The 22,116-nt window shown below is 48.6% G+C and overlaps 1 protein-coding gene across 1 annotated transcript in view; it reads right to left on the reverse strand.

The window, feature by feature from the left end:
* Nucleotides 1–22,116, reverse strand: part of DNAH14 (dynein axonemal heavy chain 14) — a 140,173-nt gene that overhangs the window by 18,797 nt on the left and 99,260 nt on the right. The window contains exons 57-70 of the mRNA XM_059677837.1: nucleotides 21,788–21,969; nucleotides 21,422–21,530; nucleotides 20,456–20,581; nucleotides 17,673–17,767; nucleotides 16,397–16,556; nucleotides 14,223–14,354; nucleotides 13,495–13,590; nucleotides 11,123–11,263; nucleotides 9,265–9,480; nucleotides 6,442–6,672; nucleotides 5,228–5,349; nucleotides 2,043–2,287; nucleotides 432–853; nucleotides 153–351 (exon numbers count right to left, since the gene is read on the reverse strand). Coding sequence (XP_059533820.1) covers nucleotides 153–351; nucleotides 432–853; nucleotides 2,043–2,287; nucleotides 5,228–5,349; nucleotides 6,442–6,672; nucleotides 9,265–9,480; nucleotides 11,123–11,263; nucleotides 13,495–13,590; nucleotides 14,223–14,354; nucleotides 16,397–16,556; nucleotides 17,673–17,767; nucleotides 20,456–20,581; nucleotides 21,422–21,530; nucleotides 21,788–21,969 — 2,476 coding nt within the window. The remainder of the gene's footprint in view (nucleotides 1–152; nucleotides 352–431; nucleotides 854–2,042; nucleotides 2,288–5,227; nucleotides 5,350–6,441; nucleotides 6,673–9,264; nucleotides 9,481–11,122; nucleotides 11,264–13,494; nucleotides 13,591–14,222; nucleotides 14,355–16,396; nucleotides 16,557–17,672; nucleotides 17,768–20,455; nucleotides 20,582–21,421; nucleotides 21,531–21,787; nucleotides 21,970–22,116) is intronic.

A 22,116-nucleotide genomic window follows, 5' to 3' on the forward strand; every position in this document is an offset into this window, starting at 1 on the left:
GGGTACAGCGATGAGACGGACACTGCCCTGGACCTCAGGCTGCTTTCCGTGTAACGCGCACAGAAGCGCTGGCTGGAAGCCCCTGAGGAATCTCCCGTGTCTTTTCATGGAAATAGCTTGTTACCAAACCCGGAGACGCGGCTTCCACTTACGATCAAGACGGGGGTGCGGCATCACGCTGTCGGTGTTTATAAGGATGCTCGAGTAGAGGAAGAGGTTCCACTCCTCTTCTGGGAGGGACCCGAGGCCGTCCGCGGGTGGACTCTCGCTGGGGTTGTTCTTCATGATGGCGGCGCAGAGCAGGAAGGCGAAGCAGAGTTTGTGCTGGTTGAACAGCGCTGCAGAGACCACCTACGGGGACAAGACAACCGTTAGGCGACCGCAGGGAGGGCAGACAGGCGTGCGGAATTCGCCTTGAAGACGGTCCTCACCTTAAATATATTCAGGGTCAGCACCTCGATGGAGTTTTTAAGGTGCTCCTCTAAGGGAGGTTTCTCCGGTTTCAACTTGGGTTCTTTGGAGAGACTTACAAGTTCGTGAACTTTCTTGGGAGGGATTTTCTCCCTTTTCGACCCGTGTTCTTCCTGCTCTTTGCTTTTGGAAACGACCGACGAGAGGAAGACCTGGCGGAACCAGTCCAGAGAGAACTGGTACATGGGACTGATCTGGGTGAGACTGGCCACGACCAAGTAGAGCAGGGCGCCCCGGGTGGCGAGGGGGAGGTAGGTTTTACGCGTTGCCTGGATCTCGCTTTCTGCTTTTTCTGTCTCGCTGATGCGCTTGGAGATCTCACTGGAAGTGATCTTGGATTTTCTCAAGGTGTCTACAATTTCCTCGTTATCGAGTACATATCCTAAAAACAAACGAGAAATGAACGTAAAGAAAAGCCGCGCCCATATCCAGCGGCGGCGGCCTCATCCTGGCCTCGCGATGTTTTCGCTAGCGGCTTTTTGTGGGTTTTATTCTGGAGATGCGCTCTTCAGGGAAGATGAGTCATGCTTCTAGTAAGTTTGAGTAATAGCACACATGCCCCTCTTCCCACGCCCTCATCCCTTCTTTAAATTACGTTCGTGCTTACGGATTCTATTTTTATTGCAGGCACATAAGTGGTCATTCCATCGTGACGAACGCATTTCCACGGTGACCCGCTATACACAGAGAAGACGAAAATAAAACTTCCAGAAATGAACATGGTTACCCTCATTTCCTGGGACGCACTCGAATATTTCCTGTTGTTCTCTATTTTCTTTTCTTTTTTTAAAAAAATATATTTTATTGATTTTTCACAGAGAGGAAGGGAGAGAGATAGAGAGTTAGAAACATCGATGAGAGGGAAACAGCGATCAGCTGCCTCCTGCACATCTCCTACTGGGGATGTGCACGCAACCCAGGTACATGCCCTTGACCGGAATCGAACCCGGGACCTCTCAGTCCACAGGCCGACGCTCTGTCCACAGAGCCAAACCGGTTTCGGCTGTTCTCTATTTTCAAAACAAATACAAGTGATCATGACCGATGAGACTGATTGCTCATCCCCTGAAGAGGGTGCCCTGCTTTCTGGAAAGGGGAGAGGGGCTGAAGGTGGGCTGATCAGCCATGGCCAATGAGTCAATGCACCAGGCCTCCACACACCCCAAACGGAGTGGCAGAGCTCAGGGCTGGTGAACACGCGGGTTTGGGAAGAGTGGTCCCTGGAGAGAGCAAGGAGGCTGCTCACCCTTTCCCTATACTCTGCCCTATGAATGTCTTGCATTTGGCTGTTCCTGAATTATATGCACATTTTTGTTAATCCTCACCAAAGGCTACCATTGATTTTCAGAGCCAGAGGAAGGGAGGGGAGGGATACAGAGAGAGAAACACTGATGTGAGAGACACATCGATTGGGTGCCACCCGCATGCGCCCCAACCGGGGCCAGGGATTGAGCTTGCAGCGGACGACCTGGCCCTTGACCGGAATCGAAGCTGGGACCCTTCAGTCCGAGGGCCGACACTCTACCCACTGAGCCGCACCGGCCAGGGCGCCACTCAACGCCGTAACTTGCCTTCTGTGTTCTCCAGCAAATTCAGCGTTTTTTCCTCCAGTTCTTCAAGAGTCATCGCATCCAGGGAAATGCTCTCCAGCAGCTGGAAGCGCTGATTTTCCAGGTGAGGGACTTCGTGAGTGACGATGGTGGACAGGAACTGATCTTGCAAACCCTGGAAGGTCACGGTGAAGTTGACCACACTGACGGAGTTATAGACGGCGGGAGGGAAGTGCGGGTTGTCTATTTCTGTCGATAAGTATAACCTGGAACACGAGAAAGGTTTCAGCGAAGGTTAGCCGAAGGGGAACATGAAACCACTTTTTTTTTTTTTTTTTAAATAATGAAAAAGGTATTTCCCCTGGAAGGAAACAAGGCTCACTTTCAGCGCTCTTCTACCTTGTACACGGCATTTGGCCGGCAATTCAGGACACAGTAAAGACGAATGCCACACAGTAGGCGCTTTGACCTGCCCGTCGGTCATAAGACTGGTTTTTCCCCGGAGTAAGAAGCCGGCGGAGGGGTCTGAAGTAGAGGAGTGACAGCATTTGTTCTTAACAGGACAAGTCTGTCTGCTCTCTGGAGAGCAGTGTGTGCAGAGGGAGGCGGCCGGTGACAAGCTGGGAGACGGTGGCCTAGTCAGGAGGGGTCACACTTCATTGCAACCCGACAGAGCGGAGACAATCCTCTTTCCTCTCGATCGGGGGTGAAGCGGCGACTTAGGTTAAGGAAGTGGCCCGGGACGCGTGGCCAGAAAGTGACAGGGTGGGCTCTGCTGCCCGTCTGCCCTCCAATCTAGAGGCCTCTACCACATCCCAGACACCCAATTCTGACACCAGACCAGGCTGTCGATTCAGGAAAACGCTGCCTCGTTAGCATCTCCAGGGCTTTGCCTAATCCATGGCATGGTGTCCGGCGAGGGGGAGAGGATGGGTGACACGGAGCTTTCCTGAGTGTGTTCTGCAGGAAGCCACTCTCTGGAGAGGCCAGCGAGCGGAGGGGTTGTAGGTCCTCGTAGGGAAGAATCTTGTTGAAGTTCGTTAAACTCAGAGCTTTAAAAGAGTAGAGGGACCCCTTTTTGTTGAGCGACACCTACTACATCGCTTGAGGAACATGCTTTGGTGGATGTGGGAGGAGGCTGGAGACAGAACCCTAAGGCGTGAGGACTTGGCAGCCCTGCTCAAGGGTGAGAGGGGGCCAGGGGCCAGCAGCAGACGGAGCCAGTCTGCCCGAGGCCTGGAAAGAAGGTAAAGCACCAGGAAAGGGCTCATTACTATTGTCCTCGAAATCTCTACGCCAGTTACCCCCTCACCCAGCAACCTCTCCTGGCCGGCTACTCCCTCACCCAGCAACCTCTCCTGGCCGGCTACTCCCTCATCCAGCAACCTCTCCTGGCCGGCTACCCCCTCACCCAGCAACCTCTCCTGGCCGGCCACTCCCTCACCCAGCAACCTCTCCTGGCCGGCTACCCCCTCACCCAGCAACCTCTCCTGGCCGGCTACTCCCTCAACCAGCAACCTCTCCTGGCCGGCTACCCCCTCACCCAGCAACCTCTCCTGGCCGGCTACTCCCTCACCCAGCAACCTCTCCTGGCCGGCTACTCCCTCACCCAGCAACCTCTCCTGGCCGGCTACTCCCTCACCCAGCAACCTCTCCTGGCCGGCTACCCCCTCACCCAGCAACCTCTCCTGGCCGGCTACTCCCTCACCCAGCAACCTCTCCTGGTTGGCGACCCCTCATCCAGCAACCTCTCCTGGCCGGCTACTCCTCACCCAGCAACCTCTCCTTGCCGGCTACTCCCTCACCCAGCAACCTCTCCTTGCCGGCTACTCCCTCACCCAGCAACCTCTCCTTGCCGGCTACTCCCTCACCCAGCAACCTCTCCTGGCCGGCTACTCCCTCACCCAGCAACCTCTCCTGGCCGGCCACTCCCTCACCCAGCAACCTCTCCTGGCTGGCGACCCCTCACCCAGAAACCTCTCCTGGCTGGCGACCCCTCATCCAGCAACCTCTCCTGGCCGGCGACCCCTCATCCAGCAACCTCTTCTTGCCGGCTACTCCCTCACCCAGCAACCTCTCCTTGCCGGCTACTCCCTCACCCAGCAACCTCTCCTGGCCGGCTACTCCCTCATCCAGCAACCTCTCCTGGCTGGCTACCCCCTCACCCAGCAACCTCTCCTGGCTGGCTACCCCCTCACCCAGCAACCTCTCCTGGCCAGCTACTCCCTCACCCAGCAACCTCTCCTGGCCGGCTACTCCCTCATCCAGCAACCTTTCCTGGCCGGCTACCCCCTCACCCAGCAACCTCTCCTGGCCGGCTACTCCCTCATCCAGCAACCTCTCCTGGCTGGCTACTCCTTCATCCAGCAACCTCTCCTTGCCGGCTACCCCCTCACTCAGCAATTTTCTGAGTATGGAGAGAGTGCATACAACCTCCAACTCATCTGTCTGCTTCCCATGGGAACTGTGTTTTTGTGGTAATTAAATTAGACTCTACAGCTGTGCTCTGAAGTTAGCGGGTGGGAGTCACTACTGCCTGGAACAGGATGCAATGTTTTTATCCGCCCAGCAAAGATCTCTGTCTTTTTGCTCTAGATATTAAACACCGGTCTTTTTCAATGGGAGCGGAAGCTTTGCCTGTTGGTTAGGCTAACGCAGTGGTCGGCAAACTGCAGCTCACGAGCCACATGCGGCTCTTCGGCCCCTTGAGTGTGGCTCTTCCACAAAATACCGACTTCCGTGCATGGGCCATGAAGTTTCAAACGCACTGTACGTGCACGCCCGCAGGTGGTATTTTGTGGAAGAGCCACACTCAAGGGGCCAAAGAGCCGCATGTGGCTCGCGAGCCGCAGTTTGCCGACCACGGGGCTAGCGGATCAAATCAAGCTGCCGTGGGTCAGGGAGGGCCAGGCCTCCCACTTGCTGTCCTTCCTGCGCAGTTTCTGCAAACCCCGTGGAGACCACACGCTCCGCCAGGCACAGGCGGGAAAATATCAGTGTGCAGTGACTGAATAAACAACAATTCTTTCTCTGTTCTGTATACTGAGGGCCAAGCCACAGAAACTGAAAACACGAACAAAAGAAGAACATTCAAAATGCAATCTCGCTTCTCCCCGCCAGGGGACGCTTATCAGGGCTGAAACAGGACCTTCGACGCGACGGTCTGAGAGAACAGAAGCGTTTGGCTCAGTGGACTAGGACCTTACCTAAATCTGGAATTATATTCAATCTCAGAATCATTGACCCGGATGAAAGACTGGCCCCTTCTCTGGTAGATGTCCTTCTTCAAAATCCCCTTCAGGCTTGGAGGCAAGGTTTCAGGGAGACCCTGAAAAGCCCCATGGATGGGAGTTAGACGAGTTCATCTTTCACAGAATGAATCGGTGGAAAAGACACAGCTTTAAGAAATGCGAATCTTTTCTTTTCTCATTTTTTTTTAATTGACTAAGCAGCGGTTCTCAACCTGTGGGTCGCGACCCCTTTGGGGGTCGAACGACCCTTTCACAGGGGTCGCCGAAGACCATCGGAAAACACATCTATAATGACATACTGTTTTTGTGATTCATCGCTATGCTTTCATGATGTTCGATTTGTAACAATGAAACTGGGGGTCGCCACAACAGGAGGAACTGTATTCAAGGGTCGCGGCATGAGGAAGGTTGAGAACCGCTGGAATAAGGTATTACATATGGCCGAAACGGGTTTGGCTCAGTGGATAGAGTGTCGGCCTGCAAACTGAAAGGTCCCAGGTTCGATTCTGGTCAAGGGCATGTACCTGGGTTGCGGGCACATCCCCAGTAGGAGATGTGCAGAAGGCAGCTGATCGATGTCTCTCTCATCCATGTTTCTAGCTCTCTATCTCTCTCCCTTCCTCTCTGTAAAAAATCAATAAAATATATTTTTTTAAAAAAAGGTATTGCATATGTGTCCATATCCCCCCATTGCCCTCCCACCCCACTCCCATATATATGAATCTTATTAACACATTGTTTGTGGGTAGTTTTTATTGCACGCTAACAGGTGGCGCGGGCCATTTTTGCTAATTTTTTGCGCAAATGGCAACGTTCGGTAACATTACGATAACTTCAGTTTACGTATTTATACGTTACCCGCATTCTGCCGCTAGTCTATAAAGAACGTATTAATACGTGTCCCGCGCTCTACTACTACAGTCAACGTTAAAACGTATAAATACGTTTCCCGCATACAATGTATTAATATCTGGACACCAGGAAAGGACAGACCTGAGAGAACTGGACATTGAAAACTCACCGTATAGATGCATGTCTCCCCCCCCCCCCCTCCCCGAGGAGTTGATCTGCTACTTCCTTTAAGGCCTCACTCAGGCTTTTTGCTCAGTGCACACTATGCGTGTGTCCGCGGCCTGGGACGGGGGCCGCCGGCCGCTGGGGGCACATACCTGCAGGAGGACACTCCCTCCTGTCTGCATAGCTTTTTCAATCGTCCTGATGTAATCGCTGTCCCGGATGGAGCGCTCCTGCAGCTGCGGCCCTTCCATCTGGCGGATCCAGTGATACGCCTGCTCATGGGGGTCAATCAGCAGAGGCCAGGGCAGGCCGTTCTGGATCAGGATGGCGTTCTCCGTCGAATACTGACCAAGAGGCAGCCCCTGCTGATGCCACTGGCGGATCTGGAATGAGACCACGGATGCGTTCACTGTTTTGTGAACTGCTTCAACGTGGTTAATACCTACAGGACGTACCCGCCCGTTGGTCGCTTGTAGCCCGGATCGACCGGCGTGGTCCTGCTGGGCTGGTGTTCAAGTCGCCCTTATTTGACCTCATGACGGCCCCTAAGTGATGCCGGCCCTATCCGGTTTGGCTCAATGGATAGAGCGTCGGCCTGCAGACTAAAGGGTCCCGGGTTGGATTCCGGTCAAGGGCACATGCCCGGGTTTCAGGCTCCATCCCCAGTCCGGGGCGTGCAGGAGGCAGCCAATCAATGATTCTCTCTCATCGTGGATGTTTCTATCTCTCCCTCTCCCTCTCCCTTCCTCTCTGAAATCAATAAAAATACATTAAAAAAAAAAGAGTAGTGATGCTGGCAAGTCAGATGTGCCAGAGAGAAGCTGTGATGGGCTTCCTTTCAGTGAAAAGGTGTGTATATATAGAAAAAAACATGGAACAGACCGACAGCTGTCAGAGGGGAGGGGCGACTGGGTGAAAGAAGGTGAAAGGATTAGCCAAAGAACATATATGCATAGCCCATGGACACAGACAACAGTGTGCTGATGGCCAGAGGGAATTTTGGGGGGGGGGCTGGATAGAGGTGGGCAAAGGTGGGGGGATGGGGACATCTGTAATACTATACAGTGTCAACAATAAAAACAAAGTACAAAAAGAAGAGAAAAGAAAAACACACCAGTATATATAGGGCCCGGTACCATCTGCAGTTGTAGGCATCCCCTGCTGACAGGGGGGACTACTGTACTTGGGATCGATATATCAATTTGGAAAAACTGATCTACGGAACTTCAACTTCCCAATATTGAGTGTTCCAGTTCATGAACATGGTATAACTCTTCATTTGTTCAGGTTTCTTAAAATTTATCTCTGTATTTTATAGTTTTATACAAATTTTTTTTGGATAATTCATATTGATGCTATAGAAATGGCACCTAAAAACATGGCTATTTGTTGCTGGTGTAGAGAAACGCCATTGGTTTTTGCATACTGACTTTAATTCCAGAAACTTGGCTAGACGTTCGTTAATGCTCACGATATATCTACCTATTCTCTTCAGTTTCCTAGGTACATAACACCTTCAGAATTTTCTACTTTTTTGTTTTTTTCCTTCCCAACTCCTTGAATAGCCTTAATTTCTTTTTCTTGCCTTACTGCACAGTCTAGGATCTCTGGTCTACAGCTAAGTAGGTGCTTAGAGCTAACCCTTCGTCGCATTTCCAATCTCAAAGGAAAAACTTTCACTGATGCTCATTTTTTTTTTTTCCAATCCTGGTTTTTTCTTTGACTTGTGATTAGTTTAGGAGTATATTTCCTAATTTTCAGAAATATCGGGTTTTTCAAAGAAACTTTAAATTACTGACTTCTAGCTAATTGCACTTTGATCAGACACCATAAGATTGAAATCCTCTGACGTTTGCTGAACTTTATTTGTGGTCCATTACGAGGCCAATTTTGGCAACGTTCTCTGTGTGCTTGCATAGAATGTGTAACCTGCAGGTGTGGGCTGCAGAGTCCTACTGTGCCTGTTACCCATTTGTTAATCATGTTGGGCAAATCTTCTCTATTCCTACCGACTTTTGTGTCCTTTTCCTACGGGTTACAGAAAGAAGAGTCTTAAAATCATTCACTATGATGGCAGGTTTGTCCATTTTTATATGAAGTTCTTTTAATGTTCGTTTTATATGAATCTGAGGTCATGTTATTAGGTACAAACAAATTTAGAATTGTTAACGCATTCTCGAAGACTTAAACCAATGCTTATTGTGTTGTAACACATGGTTATACAATTCTAGCAATCCCTTTTTGCATTAAAGTTTATGCTCTCTTTTTAAAAAACATAATCTATAGAAAATGGGGAGGAAATTTACCATAATCAATCTTTGTGTTTTAGATGTGTCTTCTCTAAGGAACATGTGATTTCTGCTTTGTATTTTGGTTTACATTTTTATATAGTCTTATAAGCTTAGCCTTTTAATTGGACCATTTACATTTAATGTAATTATTGATTTATTTGGGTTTAAATTTGTTCTTAGTGTTATAAAAACAAATTGCTCTTGAGAATTTATAGGTTGGATGGTCAGTTTAAGTTGAGTTGTCAGCAGGGGAACCAATTTAAAATTACTCTCTGGGATAACATTGTTGGAACTTACGTAGACAATAAATATCTATTGATAAATTAACAAATGTGAGGTCTATATCCTGGCTGTTTCTAAGAATACTACCTGTGATTTAATAAGTTCACCAATTTATTAATGAAAGGATTTTCAGGGAAAGAAATTGGCTATATTTATTAGACAGTGTTGCCATGAGAAGAAATTTATTTTGTGACTTTTGCTCAAAGGATTGGGAAATAGTAGATGTAACTAATTGAGGAATTAAAACTATAACTTAAAAAAAAAAATTTAAGGCCTAGAACAGACTTCAGTACTTTCATTTATCAAAATGATTTGGGGGAAAGACCCAAGCCAAAAAAATGCACATGCAAAAATTCAAATCAACAATAAAGCCACTCAACTGGATAATAGATATGGTAGTACCTGCTGTGTTTGTGCCATGACTTCAATTAAAGAAAAGTGGGAAGACAAAGAAATGTTGTTTTTAGTGCAAAGATTCTCCCACTCATTCACAATCAGCTCGCGGAATTCTGCTGTTAATACTCCGCTGTAGACAATGCATGCTGCTGAAATCAGGATGTCGCCCACAATCCCTTCCAACTTGCTGTCTATCTGATCGATTGTTTCTTGCCATCGAGTCTAAATGTTAAAATGAAAATGAGTTACTGGTCTTTACTATAAAATCTACTATTTCGAGACATTTTGGAAATTAAAGGGCCCCCCAGTTGGATCAATCATTGCCATTCCTATTCCTCTTTGCCTGCTGTGGTTGTATAATACAATTAATCATGGCTAAAATAAAAACACGCACTTTTTTTTTTTTAAGGGAACACAAGTCCTATTTTTGGATTTGCCGATGGGATCATATTCGCTAAGATGGATAGGCGTTTCAAATCCTTTGTGTAATAAAGCAGGGCAATTAAAAAACAAATCATATTATGTTATTAATGGTGTTCAATAATAATAATGTCCAATATTTATTAACTCCTCACTTATCTGATAGACATTTTACTTTGAAAAAAATCTCACTGGACTCTTTCAATATCCCGTTAAATAAAAGCCACTGACTTCATTTTAATAGAGGAGGAAGTTGAAGGTTAGAGAAGTTAGGCAGCTTGCTCAAGTTCACAAAGCTCTCGCTGGGTGGCTGGGGTCTGAACCCACACTCCCTGGCTGTGCGGCATCCGCCCTCGACCTGTGCTTAACTGTCGGTAAATGAAGCGCGCTGGCCAAGACCCCAGCCTCCGGCAGCTGAACACCTGGGCTAACGCTGATGTTCGACCACTGCTCAACATACAGGCTCTCAAGGACATAGATGGAGGGATGTGCTCTCCCTCTGCTGGGTCTAACTTCATAACCTCCTTTCGCCTGCCCTGTAGGAGTCTCCCCTCATAGGTCTCTACTTCAGGTTCTCAACCTGTGGGTCGCGACCCCTTTGGGGGTCGAACCACCCTTTCCCAGGGGTCGCCCAAGACCATCGGAAGACACATCTGTAATGGCATATTGTTTTTGTGATGAATCACTATGCTTTCATGATGTTCCATTTGTAACAGTGAAATTAGGGGTCACCACGACATGAGGAACTGTATGAAAGGGTCGCGGCGTGAGGAAGGTTGAGCACCACTGCTCTGCTTAAACCAACTAAATTAAAATGATGTGGCCCTGACCGGTTTGGCTCAGGGGATGGAGCATCGGCCTGTGGACTCAAGGGTCCCAGGTTCGATTCCGGTCAAGGGCATGTACCCTGATTATGGGCACATCCCCAATTGGGGGTGTGCAGGAGGCAGCTGATCAACATTTCTCTCTCATCGATGTTTCTGGCTCTCTATCCCTCTCCCTTCCTCTCTGTAAAAAATAAAAATCAATAAAATAAAATGATGTTGAGGATTCTGTACCATCCTTTGAGAAAGCTGAGGTCTTACTAAACCTCCTTGGCTCACTAGGGATTCCAGGATAGACAAGGAAGATGAGTTAGAAGAGAAATAATAAGATAAGGTGAAAAAGGTCAAAAGACAGGCAGAACAAAAGAAAACGTTCTTTTCCCTTCCTGGTGCCCCCACCCCCACCCCCTTTCACTCCATCCCTTCTGATACATTCATCCTGGGTTGTTCCTGTGCTAGAAAAGAGAACCTGACACAGAGTTTTACTCAGCATCGCACCAAGGTGTGCTGATGCCTCAGGGACCAGCGAAACAACTTCTGATCTTTGGGGTCGGTTACCCCTGTTTGAAGACAAGCATGAGAAATTAACGGAGGAGACAGAAGACCAACAAAAGTCACACCTTCTCATCTCCCAGGGCGGTGAGCAGCACAGACGCACAGTACATGCGCCTCATGGCGAGCTGTCTGCGACCTGCTAGTATGTCTTTCTCAGCAACGATATCTCTGTAGGTGGCACGCAAAACCTGCAAATGTTCTTCCACCTGAAAGACAGTTAATTTATTATTGAGATTAATCTTATTTTGCCTCAAGAGTTTATTTCTATTCATAGAAATACTAGAGGCCAGGTGCACGAAATGCGTGCACGGGTAGGGTCCCCAGGCCTGGCTGGCGATCAAGGCCGATCAGGGCCTTCTGGCCGGGGCCTTCCTTCATTCCGCGCTGCCCCTGGTGGTCAGCACACGTCATAACGAGTGGTCGAACTCCCGGTAGATTGAACTCTCAAGGAGACAATTTGCATATTAGCCTTTTATTATATTGGATAGTGTGTAAACCACTTCATTTTCACATCCTGGAAAATCTTCCAGGAAAGATACATTATTTTACCAATAAAAATGTACACTGCAATACTTAAATAAATAATCCCTTGATATTGAAGTTTTGTTTTTTCAAGTAGAATTTTATTGGTTTCAGAGAGGAAGAGGGAGGGGGAGAGAGATAGAAACATCAACGATGAGAGAGTATCATGGATCAGCTGTCTCCTGCATGAACCCCACTGGGGATCGAGCCTGCAACCCAGGCATCTGCCCTGACTGGGAATTGAACCATGACCTCCTGGTTCATAGGTTGACGCTCAACCACTGAGCCACGCCAGCAGGGCTGAAGTTTGTTTTTTTAAGTGCCACCTTCAATAAATTACATAGAAGAAAACACAGGTACTAAACTTATGGACCTGGGTCTTAGAGAAGATTTTATGAATTTGACCCCAAAAGGCAAGGGAAATAAAGGCAAAAATAGATGAATGGGACTATATCAAACTGCAGAGCTTCTGTCCAGCAAAAGAAACTGCCAACAAAACGAAAAGGCAGCCAACCAAATGGGAGAAGATATTTGTAAACAGCAGCTCTGACAAGGGGTTAATATGCAAAATACATAAAGAACTCATACAGCTCCACACCAAACAAACAATCCCATTCAAAAAGGGGCAGAGGAGCAGAGCAGAGACTTCTCCCAAGGCATACACATGGCCAACAGATACAACATATATCAGAGAAATGCAAATAAAAACTACGAGATGCCATCTCACCCCGCGAACATGGCCATTATCAACAAGACAAGTCACAACAAGTGTTGGAGAGGTTTTGGAGCAAAAGGAACCCTCAGTCCCTGCTGGTGGGAATGTCACTGGTGCAGCCCCTTTGGAGAAGAGCATGAAGGTTCCTCAAAAAAATTAAGAATAAGAGTTACCGTATGACCCAGCAGTCCCTCCTCTGAGATTCCACCGGAAACATCTGAAAACGTTATTGGCAAAGGTATCGACACCCCATGTTTATTACAGCTCTATTCATGGTGGCCAAGACATGGAAGCAACCAAAGTGTCCTTTGATAGAGGACTGGATGAAGAGCATGGGGTACCCAAACACCATGGGATGGTACTCAGCCGTAAGAGAAGATGAAATAGCGCCATTAGTGACAAGATGGATGGACTGCGAGACTATTCTGCTAAGTGAAGTCAGTCAGTCAGAAAAAGCGAAGAACCGTTTGATTTCACTCATATGTAGGATATAAAACTGAATCTCACAGACGCAGACAACAGAGGGAAGGGGTAGTAAAGGGTGGAGGGGGCCGAATATATGGTGATGGGAGACCATTTGACTTTGGGTGGTGGGCATACAAAGCCATACACAGATCATGTTTCACTTGGAACCGGTATGATCGTACTGACCAGCATCACCCCAATAAAATTAAATTGTAGAAAGCGGGGTGAACAGGAGAACAAGTCACGCGGGCGTTCGAGTAGACCAGGGTAAGGGATTGATGGTATTTTGGCCAGGTGGTCTCCCAACTTTTTATCACAGGTATCCCCCAAGTTATTAGAAAAACAATGTGTCCGCTCACCTATGTTTAAGGTAACATTTAGATTTTCCATCATCTATAATAATAAAAGTGTAAAATGATAATTAGACCGGACGATCTTCCGGACAAAGCTGGGGCTGCCCCGGTCCCAGATGCCTGTCGGCCGCCAGAGGAAAGCCCGGGTCCCGGGTGCCAGAGGGAAGCCGGTGCCAGCAGCGGGGGGGAAGGAAGGCCTACTTTTGCTCGAATTTTGTGCATCGGGCCTCTAGTTTCATCGTAATTAAGCCTTTACTACCTTCACGATCATCCCCATTTTATCTCCAGCTTATGAAATCTACTGAGATGATGACTCTTTCTGGATGCTGTTATCTAGTTCGTAAAGGCGTCGACAGTTTAACGGGTAAAAAAAATGTCTTACCAGCTGCAAGCCTCTTTGTTTCTCTGCCAACCTTTGTTGCGAAATTCTTAGAACGTTCTGGGCTTCGGTGACTTGGATCTCTTTCGGGCCCACCACCTTCAAAGGAACGTCACAGCATTTGAGCGTTAAGAAAGTCAAGTTCACTTTTTAAAAAAATGCCACTTTTGTTTAAAAATATATTGTTATTGATTTCAGAGAGGAAGGGAGACGGAGAGACAGATACATCAATGATGAGAGAGAATCACTGATCGGCTGCCTGCTGCGGCACGCCCCCCTACTGGGGACCAAGCCTGCAACCCAGGCAGGTGCCCCTGACCAGAATCGAACCCAGGACCCTTCAGTCCGCTGGCCGACACTCTATCCACTGAGCCAAACCAGCCAGGGCTGAAATGCCACCTTTGTTTAAAAGACATTTATAAGTGTCAACCCTTAGGATGAACTTGCCGAGAATTACGTGTCCAGAAGGAATATAAAATAGTTTAATATGGCGAAATATAGTAAAACAAACACATGAAACAGCAGCACCGCTGCCATAAAGATCGGAATTGGACAGGAGGGCTTGATAGCTGTGCGCGCTGGCGTGTGTTTGATTACAGGGTGTGTCCTTGCGTATTTCTTTCCCGGGAAGTTCACTTGCGTCTTGTTAAATGAACAGCATTCCTGGATACTTCGTCCGTGCGACGTGCCGCTTCCCAGCTGCTTAGGGCGTTTAGGAGGGAAAGGCGTACCTTCCGAACGCTGTGGTAGTTGTTCAGAGCTATGATCCACTCGCACATGGAGCAGCAGGCGACGGACACGTGGGCGATCTTTTTGGGGTGGAAGTCGGGTGAGGTTAAAAACTTCTTCAGCTTTACGAACACCTGCAGAGAGCGTAAGCGGGGTGTCACGTGAGAAAGGTCGATTCTGGATGTCAAGTCCTCCCTCATCCGCCTTAGGGTGAAATCTTATCTCCCATCAGAAATACCCGGCTGCTCCCGGGCAGAAGGAAAACAACATACCTAGCTAGCCCTGCCTGGTGGCCCAGTGGTTAGAGCGCCGGCCTTTGGACCGGAGGGTCTCGGGTTTGATTCCTGGTCTGAGGCCCAGACCTGGTTGCAGGTTTGCAGGAGGCAACCAATCGATGTCGCTCTCTCACATCCATGTTCCTTCCCCCCCCCTTCTTTCTCTCTCCCCTTCCCCTCTCTCCCACCCTCTCTAAAAATCAATGGAAAAAATATCCTTGGGTGAGGATTAACACCCCCCCTCCCCCCCCACACACACACCTCAGCACAAACTGGCTCTCGTACCAATGATTTTTCCAGAGGGGGAAGCCCCCAGTGCAGACATCTTGTCGCTGCTGTTACTGCTACAGTTTTTAAAAGAGGAGCTCCGTTTAAAAGTCAAAACAGAACACGTTAACTTTCTCCGGCTTCGCACAAGTTGGGGTGCGCGGAGGTCTGAGATCGCCTTCCTGTGGGCCTCAGGGGTGAGGGGCTGGGGACCCCAAGAGGGGAATGGGCTGGACACACCTGCTCAGAGGTCCCGCCGGCCAACGGGGGGGGGGCATGGCCCAGGGCACCCTGGGGCTCATGAGGTCACCCTCTCGCTTAGCTGTGCCACACGCCTAGAGACCAGTGGTCGGCAAACTGAGGCTCACGAGCCACATGCGGCTCTTTGGCCTCTTAAGTGTGGCTCTTCCCCCCCCCCCCCCGCCCCCCGCATGCCGGACAGAACCACTCAGCTGAGGGATGCAGGCAGCCTGCCCTCGGTTTATTATTGGGGCTCCTATCTGTCATAATAAAAGCATAATATGCTAATTAGACCAGACATCCTTCCAGACAACCTTCCGGACGTCCTTCTGGGGCCTTTAGAGAGGAATCTGCTTCTTGCCTCTTCCGGCTTCTGGTGGCCACACATGACCTGGATCGTGGCCACACCAGTGGCATCTGGCTCTCCTGTGCGTCCATCTACCTACAGTGCCAGGGCCCAGGGCCTTGTAACTCGCTGCCGACCCTGCCCCCTCTTTCCTCTTCCTGCGAGTCTTACCTGTCCAGCAGGGCCCCACTCTATGCTGCCCTCACCCCACTGCTCACTCAGGGCTCTGGCCCTGCTATCATCCTTCTTGACATCCTACAGCAAAGCCACAGTCTTCTCTTTTGTTAAATATATTCCTATTGATTTATTAGAGAGGAAGGGAGAGGGAGAGAGGGATAGAAACATCAATGATGAGAGAGAATCATTGATCAGCTGCCTCCTTCACGCCCCACAACTGGGGATCGAGCCCACAACCCGGGCCTGTGCCCTGCCCGGGAATCGAACCGTGACCTCCTGACTCTTAGGCTGCTTCTCAACCACTGAGCCACACCAGCCGGGCAAGCCTCTGAATTAGATCTGCTCCAGAAAGACTCTTCGCTGGGTGTCCTTACTTTCTCTGATTTCTTTTCTGTGCTCCCATCTGCCCCCATCTCCTCCCACACACGTCCGCACTGGCAAGTGCTCAGAACAGTGCCGGCCGCGTGTTGTACATAATCCTTTGACGCCCCCATAACAATAGCTCTCAGGGACCCGGTTCAGGATGGTGGCGCAGGCAGACCCCCGACTCCCCTCCTCCCACGGAGACACCAAATCCACAGCTCCCTGTGGAACAATGACCTCTGAATGGAACTCCCAAACGACCTGGGTGACTGCTATGATTTGGGCAAAAGAGAATCACTGATGAGCTGCCTCCTTCACCCCTCTACGCCCCCTCACTGGGGATCGAGCCCGCAACCCATGCATGTGACCTCCTGGTTCACAGGTCAGCGCTCAACCTCGGCGTGACACCAGCCAGGCCAGAATTCTGATTTTAACGCTTCTGTTTGGCTCTCTTGGTTTGTAAACGCAAAAGTGCCCCGGATGCAGCCATCGGCGAGCAGCTTTTTACCTTATCGGGTAACCGGTCCTTGTCGAGGTGAACCAGCTTTTTCAGGAAGCCGGTCTCCGAGAGCAGTAGCTTGGCCGTAGCCCAGGTAGGTTTCTTCTGCAGGAGGATGCAGACCGCATTCATGACGGTCAGGACCAGGTTAGGGGGGCGCGTGTAGACTCTGCAACGGACGGCGAGACGCTCGTCAGCTTGACCAGGAAAATCACTCAGAAGACAACACATACAGATTCTTTTAACAAGCGCTTTCGATCGGGAGAACTAATGGCCGATACATAGCTTTTTTTTTTCATTATTTGGGTGTCTTTAAAAATGTGGGTGTCTTGCCCGGCTGGCGGTGGCTCAGTGGTTGAGAGGCAACCTATGACCTGCATGCCCCCTACGGGCCATCGAGCCCACCACCCGGGCAGCGCCCTTGACTGGAATCGAACCCGGGACCCTTCAGTCTGCAGGCTGACGCTCTATCCACTGGGCCAGACCAGCTAGGGTGCTGCTTGTATTTCTTAGGAATGTCTCTGTTGTTGCCTTTCGCACCTGGGAGGGCACAAGGGGCAGTGCTCCCCATAGCGCCACCTGGCGGCAAGGGCCGGCAGTGCAGCACCGACGTGCAGGGCTGCACCCCCACAGATCCCACCGCTAACCTGGCCGAAGGAGCAGCACAGGGCCCTCTGGTTGGTGGAACCGCAGGGCAGGCACGTACACAGGCCCTGGGGCCTCTCTGCCCGGTCTCGGCAAGACAGCATCTCACCAACTCCAGGACGCACGTTTCTACGTCTCTGAGACCGCGGTTGGGTTTATAACCAAGGGCGCACCCGGCAGCATACAATCCTGACATGCCTTCCGGTCGATGGCATGGTAGCATGGATTAGGCACGGTAGATATCACACGTAATATAAAATTGAAAAAAACCCCAAAACCTCCAAGATAGGTAAAAAGGGCAATCTAAACATGGAATGTGGACTTAGTGACTTTTGCCAGGTATTTATTGCTTTAGTCCAGTGATGGCGAACTTATGACACGTGTGTCAGAGGTGACACGCGAACTCATTTTTTTGGTTGATTTTTCTTTGTTAAATGGCATTTAAATATATAAAATAAATATCAAAAATATAAGTCTTTGTTCTACTATGGTTGCAAAGATCAAAAAATTTCTATATGCGACACGGCACCAGAGTGAAGTTAGGGTTTTTCGAAATGCTGACACGCCGAGTTCAAAAGGTTCGCCATCGCTGCTTTAGTCGGAGCTTTCTCAACTCAAAAGGAAGAGGTACATGACTCACCTCAACTCAGAGATATCGGCTTTATCCAGGGCATTGAGAGCCAAGGTGGCCTTTTCCAGAGCCGGCATGACGCTTTTCAGTTCGTTGGCAGTTGTCTGCAAGAAGGCAGAAGCCCCCAGATACATATGAATGGGTATGCAGTTGTGTTATTATTTACTGGAGGCCTGGTGCATGGGATTCATGCACTGGGGGTGGGGGGGGCCCTCAGGCTGGCCTGCGCCCTCACCGCAGTCCGGGCCTCCTCACTCCTGCACTGAGCGTCTGCCCCCTGGTGGTCAGTGCACGTCATAGCGACTGGTTGTTCCACCATTCGGTCAATTTGCATATTACGCTTTTATTTTATAGGATTAGCTATTTTCCCTACAAACAAGTGTAAACCTATCTCAAATAGGACGACGCCTAGGCATAATTCCAGAAACTTCCAACTTTCCTGGCGTGCGGCATTCGGGCGCGGGGCCAGAGGGCGTGCTATAAGGGGAACGTGTGCTACAGCGCTCAGCTCCAGGCTGCAGAGGAGAAGCAGGGGTTACGATGCCTGGACGCAGAGTCGGGCTGTGGAGGATCCTTCTGTTCATTAGATGTAGAAAACTAAGCACCCGGTCAGACTTCCACTGGTAGCCACACAAAAGGGAAGCTCACTCCTTCCTGAGGACGTCTGATAACACAGCACATACATTTCCCCTTTTTAAAAATATTGTCATTGATTTCAGAGAGGAAGGGTGAGGGAGAAAGAGAGACAGAAACATCAGCGATGAGAATCATTGACTGACTGCCTCCTGCACGCCTCACACTGGGGGTCGAGCCCGCAATCCGGGCAAGTGCCCTGACTGGGAATCGAACTGTGACCTCCTGGTTCATAGGTCAACGCCCAACCACTGGGCCACACAGGCCAGGCTGAATTTTCCCCTTTTTGATGGGCGTTGTGCAAAAAAGAGTTCTTTAAAATCCCTGGGGTTTTAGGTAATAATCAAGATGTTTTCAATGTCTCAATAATGTAAGTGAAAAATTACATTCCTTATATAGATATGTGAAAGGTTTTTTATCATTTTAACTGTTATTTACAAATAAGACAAAAATTTGAGGGATGTGAAACAAAAGCGATTGCATGTCAAAATGAAGAATGCATCCTATAATCACACTGGAAAAATTCAAGGTCCCGGCTGAGTTTGCAAGAAATATTGACATTAATTAAAATATGAAAATCAGAAAACACACCTATAATGAAGATATTGATGGAAAACGGGTTAACGAATGCAAAGAGAATTTAAGATTAATTGCTAGGCAAGAAATCTTGAAATGCCATTGCTGCTTATAGCAAAGTTGACAGCAATACTGATAAAAATGTTCATGACATTATCAACAATAAGTGATGAAGCTGAAATAAACTTTGCTAAGAAAACTATCCATATGAAAAACACGTTTTGATCGACTATACCAAAATTTCTATCGGAAATGAAATTACAAAATCATTTCCATACGAAAAAGCAGTCACAGGGTATGCAGTGGAAAAAATGCAGGAAAAAGGTATTGTGGGGGTGTTTAAGGCAGTGAATTATTGAACACTATTGTTATTTTTCTAGATTGCGTGATGTTTGTAAAAATGGTCAGCTTTTAGATTATTCGGTTTCTTTACTTATTCTAAATATTCACTTCCATGTCTAACTGTGCACTAGTAATTTTGTATTCTTTTAAAAAATATGGCCTCAGCCAGGCTGGTGTGGCTCAGTTGGTTGAGCGTCCTCCCATGCACCAAGAGGTCACGGGTTCGATTCCCGGCCAGGCCACATGCCTGGGTTGCTGGCTCAACCCCCGGTGGGGGGGGGGGGCGTGCAGGAGGCAGCAGATCAACGTTTCTCTCTCATCGATTTTTCTCTCTTCCTCTCCCTTCCTTTCTCTCTAAAAGATCAATAAAAACATATTTTAACAAATCAAAAAAATGTGGCCTCAAAATTGTATAAGCTTCAGGTCCTACAAAACCTGGATTTGCCACTGAAGCCAGATCAGCCCTGTAGTAAGGGGGAAAACCCATGAACAAGACCCCTTGATTCCTCTACATCGCTCTTCCTTTGGCCTAAGTAAGTGAAAGACTGAAGTTAAGCTGCACACATTGATGTATCGGTCCACATAGCCCCTTCACGGGGTGGGCCTAGCAGAGGTTCCGGTACCTCCCTGGACCCTCACGTGGCATTTTTTTAAAAAAAATATATTTTATTGATATTTTTACAGAGAGGAATAGAGAGTTAGAAACATCGATGAGAGAGAAACATCAATCAGCTGCCTCTTGCACACCCCCCACTGGGGATGTGCCCGCAACCAAGGTACATGCCCTTGACTGGAATCGAACCTGGGACCCTTCATTCTGCAGGCCGACGCTCTATCCATGAGCCAAACCGGTTAGGGCCTCTGCTCCCTATTTCACTCATCGCGTCCCACACGGAGTAGCTACTCAGTAAACGTTTGTTGGGATAAATATTTCAAGTACCCAGAGCTGGGGCACTATATACACTGAGTGGCCAGATGATGATGACCACCCCATCAGTACAATGAAGTGAATTAGTTATGCAAATAATAATAATAATAATAAAACCTTGAGAGTATTTGCTTAGGAAGTTCTCAATATTCAGTATTTTTGGAAGAGTCAGTGAAGTACTGATGGGGTGGTCCTCATCCCCTGGCCACTCCGTGTATATTGAAGAGCAGTTAGCCGACCTTTAAATCGGGGCGTTCGGGAATAATTTTGCAAATCTCCAAGTGACCCCTGTTGGTTATTGTTTTCGTTTTACCTGAGCGTGCTCTTCCACAATCCTGACTTCTTCTGCCATGATCTCTTCGTCCTGTTTAACGAGCATCTGGACTTTCTCCACTACCTGGGAGTCCTTCTGTAGCTTTTCCATTAAGTTTTCTTTTTCCTAATGAACCAAATAAATCTTCTTAGCATGAATTTTAAGAGAGAGATTTTTTTAAAAAAAAAGAGAAATTCAAATAGCCCATTTCGTTACTGTAAAAAATGATCAACATCAGCTTGGAATATCTTTAATAGACTAACAAAGATGACTACGCTAAACATCATTTCATACAACGCACGTAAGGAACAATGACACGTAACGACTTTAGAATACTGGGCAGCTTGCCTGTGACCACAGAACATTTCAGGTGACGAATAACTAGGGAGTTTTTCTAGCTGAGGTTTTTACCATTAGTTAGATACTGATCATCACGTTTCAATATGAAAATACTAGAGGCCCGGTGCATGGATTCGTGCACCAGTGGGGTCCCTCAGCCTGGCCTGCGGGGATCAGGCCAAAACCGGCTCTCCGACATCCCCCTGAGGGATCCCAGATTGCAAGAGGGCACAGGCCAGGCCGAGGGACCCCACCAGTGCACAATCGTGGCCGGGGAGGGGCCGCGGGAGGGCTCCAGGGCGTGTCTGGCCTGTCTCACCCAGTCCCGATCGGCCGGCCCCCAGCAACTCTACCGGTTGGAGAGTCTGCCCCCTGGTGGTCAGCGCGCGTCATAGCAACTGGTCGAACGGTCGAACGAACAGTCGGACACTTAGCATATTAGGCTTTTATTAACTAGGATAATGATGTTAATATTTTGCTATCACTGTTGTTACTGTCCCTCTCCCTTGACAGAGAAGGAAATTGGGACTAAGACAGATTACACAGCTATGTGGTGTCCAAACCAGGAAGTGAGCTTTCGCAACGCTGCTCTGTGCTAAACTATCAGAGATTTCAAATGGAACTCACCTTTGTTTTCTGTTCTATCTGAGGGGTGACCATCAAGAGCTCCTCCTGCATGTCTGTGACCAGAGCCCTGGCCTCCAGGATCTTGGACAGGCCCATGTAGAAGCGATCCCTGAAGGAGGGAAAGGATGGGGAGGGGTCGTTTATGACAAGACGCACCGTGGTCATGGCCGGCAGGCACCGCGGTGAAGACACCAGCTCTCCCCAAACCGATACGGAGGTTTAATGCGATTCCGATCAAACACCGCAGTCGGGGACGCACGGGCGGGTCTTGTGTTTGTGTTTACAAACAAGAGCGCCGATGCAACGTCTATTGAAACAGAAACAGAAAAAATACACGTGTTTTCTGACTTGGTCTCCCAGTCTCACCTCTTCGTTTGCAGTTCTTTCTCGCGTGACCTCAAAATGTGTGCAAATGTGTCCATGAATCGCAGGTAGCTTCGGGGGGTCACGTAATATCGCCTCCCGGTTTTTTGGAAGAATTTTGTGCTCAAGTCTTTCACGCTTCGGTGGATTTGGACACACGCGGGGGCAAGTTTTTCCGTTAAGTTCTGAAAAACACATACATTTTTTTAAGAATTAAGAGAAAGCAATTCAAATATACCTAAAAAAAGAGGAGATTGAACTCTGTAACTGGAAATAGTTGATCATTTTTGAGATGTGGGGATGTAGATAAAGGCCCCGGATGGGTGGGACCA

The sequence above is a fragment of the Myotis daubentonii genome, chromosome 20 (genome assembly GCF_963259705.1).
Source record: "Myotis daubentonii chromosome 20, mMyoDau2.1, whole genome shotgun sequence".
NCBI classification, from domain to species: Eukaryota; Metazoa; Chordata; class Mammalia; order Chiroptera; family Vespertilionidae; genus Myotis; species Myotis daubentonii.